The sequence below is a fragment of the Pelodiscus sinensis genome, chromosome 2 (assembly GCF_052426305.1).
Source record: "Pelodiscus sinensis isolate ZL-2025 chromosome 2, ASM5242630v1, whole genome shotgun sequence".
In the NCBI taxonomy this organism is placed as follows: Eukaryota; Metazoa; Chordata; order Testudines; family Trionychidae; genus Pelodiscus; species Pelodiscus sinensis.
The window spans coordinates 29,083,828-29,092,375 of record NC_143053.1 but is presented as its reverse complement, the minus strand read 5'-3'; the positions used below and the strand labels follow the sequence as shown (position 1 = coordinate 29,092,375).

Below are 8,548 nucleotides of genomic sequence, written 5' to 3'. Positions count from 1 at the left end.
TTGGTCTTGTGGCAAAGATTCACTGCAAAGAAATAACATAGAAGCAGAACTATCGCTGTTACTATCTGCTTGTGTTGCTAATAGGAACTGAGAACTGAAAATTTGACAATCTTCCTTCTGCGATGTACCAATAAAAAGTTGGATATGAAGGTTTAAGCCTATTAATCATCATGTTGTTATATTAGAAAATTCACAGGTATGAGAAAAATAAAGATTTGCTAAACAGGGATGTATAACAGAAGGAGGGTACAGAGTTCAAATTTATGAGAATGATGTAGCTCATGACTGTTAAAGAGAAGTCAGTGACCTATTGTCTCCTGTAAGTATAACTCTTATTTTCTACCCTATATCTTTTTTTTAACCCAGTCCCTCTATTATAGTTTATAAAGCACAGAAGTACTGATAGTGGATGCTCCTCCAATATATGCAAATACATTTTATGTTTTAGAATAATCTCCTTTTTAAAAAAAGCAAATAAACTGTGAGTAAGCACTCATGGAGTGCAGCATATTTTCTGTAAAACTCTCCATGGTAAACATGAAGGACAATTCTGTTCCAGTTTATGAAAAACACTCTGTCTATCATCCTCAGGAAAAGGTGACCCAGTAAGTCCTGAAAAGTGTGCTTTAATTTTTTATCAGTGAACTATATGTGCACTGTGTTGTGTTTCAATTTCCAGACTCCTGAAGACAAAGCATTGCCACATTATACCATTGTGCAGACAGTGTTCAAGTTCGGGTCAAATCGTACAGCTTTTCCTTCTACAGACTTCGCATTTGTGTCATACATGGGGTTTTCAAAAGCAGCTTGTCCATTGTTATTTTCATGAACAGAGCATCCTGTATACTGTGTTTTCGGTGCAGTCCTATTAAGGAAGAAAAAATACAGTGTATTCTCAATTGCAATTTTCTGTGGTGATTGGTACAGTATAAGAACCTCTACAGAATTCCAATAACAAACAGAGGCTAAATATGAAATGTTGGAAGATTTCTTTTGCTGTCAAGGACCGCCATATTTGTTAAAATAACCTTAAAGCATGCTTAAGAGTAATGTTAATTTTAAAATAATGAACATATAACAAGGCCAGGAGTCATGCTGGAAAAAAATACTCTAAACCTTTGGACCACAATCCCACAAAATCTGGGTATTTCTAATAAAATGTGTGGCTGCTACAGTTGACCCTATTGTCTTAGAAATAACACAATTTGCAAATCAATGAGCAGATTCTCTTAGGGTTATTGTTTCTCTCTGTCTGTTTGCAAACTCAGTAAAAATATACAACTCTTTCAATCTGGAAGGATTTATTTAGGACTAGATGGCTTAGAAATGTAAATGAAAGCTTAAATTATTCAAAAAACATATGGCTCATCTATACCAGAAGTTTAAAGGAATCAGGAAACTAACATTAACCTTTGAAGTGTGTCAGTAAGCGGGTCAAACGTAACAATCCAAGATCTTAGAGTTCAACTTTTCAAGGTATGTTTAGGTTCTATGCATATTACAATTTTTATTAATCTCCTGTAGGATTGTTTTATAATAGCAGGCCATGAGACAAGTGCTGGTATATTATTCCACCATTTAGTGGACAATTTACAGTTGTCCTCGTGACCATAGTGCAAGATTCTTTTAACAAGTTTTACAAATGAAACAGAGGAATGATTCTATCCTCAGAGATATAAACCACACTATCACTGAACCTAGGATAAGAATGACTCTCTGAGCACATATGTTATTATTGTAAGACCAGGTCTACACTGGCAGAAAAAATCAATGTAAGATACGCCAATTCCAGCTATGACAATTGCATAGCTGGAATTGACGTACCTTACAGCACTTTTCTGGGGCAGCCTCACAGTGATAGGTCAACTGGATAAATGCTTCTGTCGACTTTCCTTCCTTCTCACGACTGCTCACCCACACAGGAATATTATGTATACTTGCAAGCTAATAAATTGTGTGAACCTTAAATAAATTATACAAGAAATATAATTCACAATACTGTGCATAACAAAAATAAAATTTAGGCAGTGTGCAATAAGCACACACCGTTTATCAAATTATTCCTCAGATGTGCAAAATTTAGACTACCCTTGCTCCTCTCATCAAGAGAATAATTTATAACATTTTAAATAGGTGGGAGTGAAGGCACAGCACTTTACAATTAAATTACTCATCAAACATTAAGACAGACCTAAAATGAGGGTAGAATGTATTTTCTATGTATAACATTTGCAAAGGAAATCTCAGGGCAGTTCTTAATTTACCTTGTCAAATATATAAACCCTAAACCACTGTAACGCTTCAAATATATGACAATACAAAGACTCCATATGTAATTTATACTTACCTTTGTTTATAAAGGTAAAACCCAAAACCTGCAAATATAAGGGCAAAGAAAGGCACAAGGATAGCAATGGCCACAGAACTACTATTTGTACCATGTGGTTGATTAGAAGAATTTGAACCTTCAGATGTGTTAAGACCTAAAAAGACAAAAATATAACATCTCTCCATTATCTCATAATTATCAGTCCCAAATCCTCACAATATTTTTGAAAGTGTCTACTTGTGGAAAAATGAAAATCATCACATTTTGTTTTGTGTAGTGACTTAACACAATAGACTACTTCAATAGATACTTGAGGGTACTATTTTCTAACTGCATCTAATGAGCAAAACTCTTTTTTTTTCTTATGATGGAATGATCTCTCCACAATGATTCATGCCTTTTGCACCTTGAACTCAGACTGCTGTTATACACACTTTATGGAGGCCACTTACACACACACTGAGGCCACTTTGAGACTAAATTTAGTGCAAAATGCTGCATCCTGCTTAATAAGTGAAGTTCTATGCCATGAACAAGTTATACCAGTGTCTGGGACCTGTACTTGCTTGTAAATGTACAGATGCAAGTCAAAGGATTCATGTTAACCTATGAAACCATTAATAGCTTAGAACTAGGTTATTTCAGTATCATTTTTCAAATACAATTTATTTGTTAGGTTGTGGGAAATCTGGTACTTGAACAGATAAAAAGAAACCACAGTAGAAGAAAAAAGGTAACAGCAGAGTTTCCCAAAGGAATAGCAGTAACTTGGAGGAAGGTTAAATCACCAAAAGAGGCAAAAGGAAAATTCATTATGTTGACTTCATTATACACCCTTGTTTATACATAAAATGAAACAGATAGGTGAGAGGCAAAGAATAGAGAGAAAATACCAATAGAAAGTAAAAATATGCCTCTCCTGAAAGGATAGAAACAAAACAAATGTTAGATTCCCAATGGTGCCATTTTCATATTTCCTTTCCTATGGAGAAAGAAGAGATTACTAATTCAATTTAGTAATTGTTTTATAGGCTTCAAACTAGAGCTATTAAAAATCAGATCAATTAGGTAATGATTATTCAATGTTTCGAAGTTATTAAGCAACGTCGACAGAGCCATGTAAATTAGTTTATTCGGCATAATCAAAGAAGCAGGGATTTAAATAATCCCTGCTTCATTAAAATAAATATGGCCATCGCGCTGTGCCAATGATCAGCTGATTCGACACAGTCTAGATGCGGATCTGTCGGCTGGAGAAGCCTTTGCCAACCAATCCTATAAACCTCATTTCACAAGGCATAAGGGATCGGTCGGCAAAGGCTTTCCCAGACAACAGATCCGCGTCTAGACTGCCATGCTGGGTCGGGTCAGCTGATTGTCGGCATAGCATGGTTGCTATTTAATCCCTACTTCTTTGACTATGCCAAATAAATTAATTTACAAGGCTTCGTCGATGGAGTCATGTAGTCTAGACACACCCCAAGAGGCCAATCAAAGAGTATATTGTGGGAATACAAGCCTCTGTAAACCAGAGGAAGAGAGCCAACATAACATTTTAATAAGAACTCACCATAAATGGCTTGTCAAGCGTTGTTGATTTTACTCTTTGATTATCTCCAAATATTTAGAACATGATTATTTAGGGACATCAAATAATTTGTCCATCCCTCCAGGAATAGTATTTTCATAGAGACATGTTATAAATATTCCATAAAGTACCCACATTACCAAATTCAATGGGAGCCAAAATCAATCTCCAAGCATTGTTCTTTAGAATGATTTACGGCACTGAATAGAGAAAGTGAGACTGTGTAACATATAGCAGAATGATAAATCCTCTTACCACAACTGAGATGTTAAAGAATTTTCTTGCTTTTTTGTTTTTTGTTTTTAATCATAAGAGTGACAAATGTATTGTCTCCAAAATCCAGAAGAATGTGGTTTTATCTCCAAATAAAATTAGCAAAGATGAATTAGATTAGGCTATTTTTAATATTTGTATAGTCCTAGAATAAACTAACACATCTTGTAAATTTGTCAGATTGGTCTAAATGGAACCCCAGTGCTTGAGAAACCTTAAGAATATTCAAGATTATGTGTGAGGAGAAATATTATAGTCCTCAAGAGACTGGATCCAATAATTGGGAGCTCATCTAGACTACATTAAAGTGTGGAAAGAGGACACTTTGCATATCGGAATTTGCATATATTATTCCGATCTCACTTTTGAAAGCAGAGCTTTTGAAAGTGAAAGTAGTCAAGACACATTTTTTCAGCAGCCCCCCCTTTTTCGAAAAGCCACGTAAACCTCATTTTTTGCATGCCCTCTTTCAACACGTTAGTGTAGTGTAGATGAGCCCTTATTATTAAACATTTCTTGTTATCTATTTTTTTGTTTCATTTGCTTAAACATGCAAAAAGTAGGACAATATTTTTAGCAATACTCTGTACTGGAAAAAATCAATAGTAAATGTACAGTTGAATCTACAGGGCAAATAAATAAGTGCATCCAATTTCCTGTGCGGGGGAGGGGGAAGGAATCTCTCACTGACTTCAATAAAAGTTATGTATATATAAAAATGACACAAGGACTTCATTATTAGGCCAACAGCATTTAATAAGTGCACTAAAAAAGTTGTATTCCTATATAGCACTGACATCCATGTACACATATTGTGAAGTACTCACACTTTATATGATGAGAAAACTTAAAAAAACAATGAATGTTCCTGTGGCACCTTTGAGACTAACCAAAAAATGTAGATGGTATCATGAATTTCGTGGGCACAACCCACATCTGAAGAAATGGGCTGTACCCATGAAAGCTCATATTACCATCTACATGTTTTGTTAGTGTCAAAGGTGCTGCAGGATCATTTGTTATTTTTAAGTTTTTTCAATTACAGACTAACACGGCTACCCCTCAGAGTCTTTATATGATGATCGCAGTATAGAACATAATTCCTAATAGATAAGCATTCTTAGAGAAAGCTATCAAAAAACAGCCCAAATGAACTGGCTATAATAGAGTAACCATATCTCCAACTTTAACTTTCCGTTTAAACAAAACATCTTTTTTTTTTTAAACCCACTGCTTTAGAAATTATTTTAGGATACAAACCTCACTCCTCTCCACATGCACTCTGATACTGAAATAAAGCTTCAGAATAGCCTTTCAATCATTTAATTAAAAAATGCATAATAAAACTCATTGTGAAACAAAATTGAATTGGTATGACATCAAAACTAACTCAGTACCTAATCTTTGAAGTCCAAATTGTCCATAATCTTTACCCTGGATAAATCCTTGAAAAACATATGTTGCTCCATCAGGTTCAGCAGAAACCTGAAACAAAAATATGTAGAATCTCAGAAATTACATTGGGAAAACTTGGTTAGAAATGTGCAAGGTGATTATAATCAGGTTGGAATTGAAATTCCTAAACCACTCAGCTGCCTGTCAGACTTCCCTCCAAAATACTCCTGTTGAATAAGGATATGAATTCGCTGAGCATGGGGGAAAGCAGAGGCACTAAAGGAGCACTGTCAACCTTAAAAGTCACATTATTTTTGGAATTCTTTTCAACCTGTCTTTGGTACTTGTAATAGCTAAGACTACTCTTACTGAATAAGATCAGAGAGAAAATAGTTATTTCTTTCAGTTTGCTTATTTTGTATTATTTGGCAGCATTTTGTGTATGGTTAGTCTGCTCCCCGTTTTGGGGATGGATGCTTTCACAGCAAACTGGGAGAGAAATCCCTTTTTTCAATTAATAAAATGTAATTGTAAAACCCTGACCCTTGCAGGAGGACACAGGCTCAGATATGTAAATACTAGATTACAAATTGATCTAGATAATTCCTGAAATTGCCATCTCTAAAAGGCTCTGAGGGTATGTCTACACAGCAAAGTGATTTTGAAATAACAGCCGTTATTTCGAAATAACTTTACCAGCGTTTACACAACCAATCCGCTATTTTGAAATTAAATCGAAATAGCGGAGGGCTTATTTCAAAATTGGTAAACCTCATTCCATGAGGAATAACACCAATTTCGAAATTGCTATTTCAAAATAAGCGCTATGTAGATGATTATTTAAAAATAGGGGGCCTCCAGCCCTTCCCAGGGTGCCCTGCTGGCCACAACCAAAATAACTCCTCTCCCTCCCCCACTCCCTGGAGCCCTTAAAGGGGTAGACTCTGGCCACAGTGTCTGTGCCAGCTCCAAGACTGCCAGCCCAGAGCCAGCAGTCGCTGGGGGTGTGGGAAGGGTGGAGAGGAAGAAGCGGGAGGGGAGAAGGAATGGGAGGAGGAGTAGTAGCTGGGGAGACAGCAGGGGCTGGAGAAGCAGGAGGAAGCAAGCTCTGCCTCAGGGTCGATGACCACCTGGGGGGCACGAACCTTCTAGCCACACAAGGTAACTCCTGAAATGATGCCCTGCCAGAACCAATTCCGGCTGGCCTTAAATGCGATTCAGCATCTTATCAGTGTGGACGCGCTATTTCAAAACAGCAAAATGCTATTTTGAAATGCATTTTGTGTTTAGACGCATTATTTCAAAATAAGATATTTCAAAATAATGCTGTAGTGTAGACATACCCTTACAGACTACTAGGCTGCGTCTAGGCTGGCAAGTTTTTTTGCAAAAGCACTTGCTTTTGCGGAAAAACTTGCCAGCTGTCTACACTGGCCGCTTGAATTTCCGCAAGAACACTGACGATCTCATGTAAGATTGTCAGTGTTCTTGTGGAAATGCTATGCTGCTCCCGTTCTGACAAAAGCCCTTTTCCGGAAATGCTTTTACACAAATGGACCAGTGTAGACAGCTGAAAACTGTTTTGCGCAAAAAAGCCCCGATGGCGAAAGTGGCGATCGGGGCTTTCTTGCGTAAAACCATGTCTAGATTGGCATGGACGCTTTTCTGCAAAAAGTGCTTTTGCGCAAAAGCTTCCTTGCCAATCTAGACGCTCTTTTCCGCAAATGCTTTTAATGGAAAAACTTTTCCGTTAAAAGCATTTGCGGAAAATCACGCCAGTCTAGACATAACCCTAGTGTTTTGATATTTTTTGGGAGAAAGCACTACAATAATTGAAACTCAAATGCTACCATGAATGTAAAAGTTATGATGATGAAAACCATCGTTTCAAAGATAGGTATGAAGGGATAATAAATGTTCTACATTCAACAACTAATAACCCTCTTTTGGTCAGCTCATCAGACTTAATCATTACATACAGTTGTATAACATATCTATAGTATGAACACAGGAAATTTGCAAGCTTCAGAACTACAACCTTATGTATACTTTTATTAGTCCTTTTGTTCTTATTAATCAACTAGTGTCAAAGAGTATTCACTGTACAAGTGAACAATTTAACAATATATTTCACATATCAAGAGATACTGCCTTTTGGTACCTGTGTAACTGCTTCCATAGCAGTGACAATAAGTATTTAATGTATTACTACAGTTAAAGCAATGTCTGTGTTTGGGCAAACCCTTAGGTCCTTTGGAATATCCCAACCTTTTGAAAGTCAATACTTCTAGATATGTTACCAAAACACCAGCTAATTAGCTCCTCAACTTCTCCCACATCCCTGCCAAGAATTATTTCTCTCAGATTTGATATGTTGCTTCTAGAAATGAACCAAGCAAGATAACTGTGCCCACTGCAGAGAGAGATTACACAGAAGTAGACTCTGAAGTGGAAACATTGATCTTAGCTTGATGAAAGCATCTTGCTGTGATATTATACTCTAAGAATGAGAAAGCCTCTCAACAATCTGCAATAATGTTGAAACTGAAATAAGAGTAGTGCTTCTTTTCAATATTTTACCACAATATCATGGTCTTGCCTACAAAGAAGAGACTGAACATCACCATTCACTAATCACATTTTTACTCAATAGTCCTGCACCCTTGCAATCACAGAGAGATATTTTTCATTTTATTAAACCAATTAGCATGAGCAGCCAACTTTCATTTGGTATGTTTTTATATTCTTCTGGCCTAATGAACAGACATAATATAACATTAAAAATTCTCACTTTTGTTGAAATATACTTACAAAACCATCCATAGCCCATTTTTCCTCTTTCATTTTGCTCACAGAAGTATGAGGTGGAGCTTTAATAAGATATATATGGAGCATCAGTCGAGCTTCCTGACTTTTATACACTCCTGTAGAATATAAAAATAGTTATTTTTTGCTAGTTAAGG

At 36.3% G+C, this 8,548-nt stretch overlaps 1 protein-coding gene across 2 annotated transcripts in view; it reads right to left on the bottom strand.

The window, feature by feature from the left end:
- Positions 1–543: 543 nt before the first annotated feature.
- CSMD3 (CUB and Sushi multiple domains 3) overlaps positions 544–8,548 on the bottom strand; it is a 1,180,750-nt gene continuing 1,172,745 nt past the window's right edge. For both annotated transcript variants that reach the window (XM_075920204.2, XM_075920205.2), the window contains 4 exons: positions 8,397–8,509; positions 5,588–5,675; positions 2,348–2,483; positions 544–865 (listed from right to left, as the gene is read on the bottom strand). In XM_075920204.2, the coding sequence (XP_075776319.2) occupies positions 706–865; positions 2,348–2,483; positions 5,588–5,675; positions 8,397–8,509 (497 nt within the window). In that variant the 3' untranslated portion in view covers positions 544–705. The remainder of the gene's footprint in view (positions 866–2,347; positions 2,484–5,587; positions 5,676–8,396; positions 8,510–8,548) is intronic.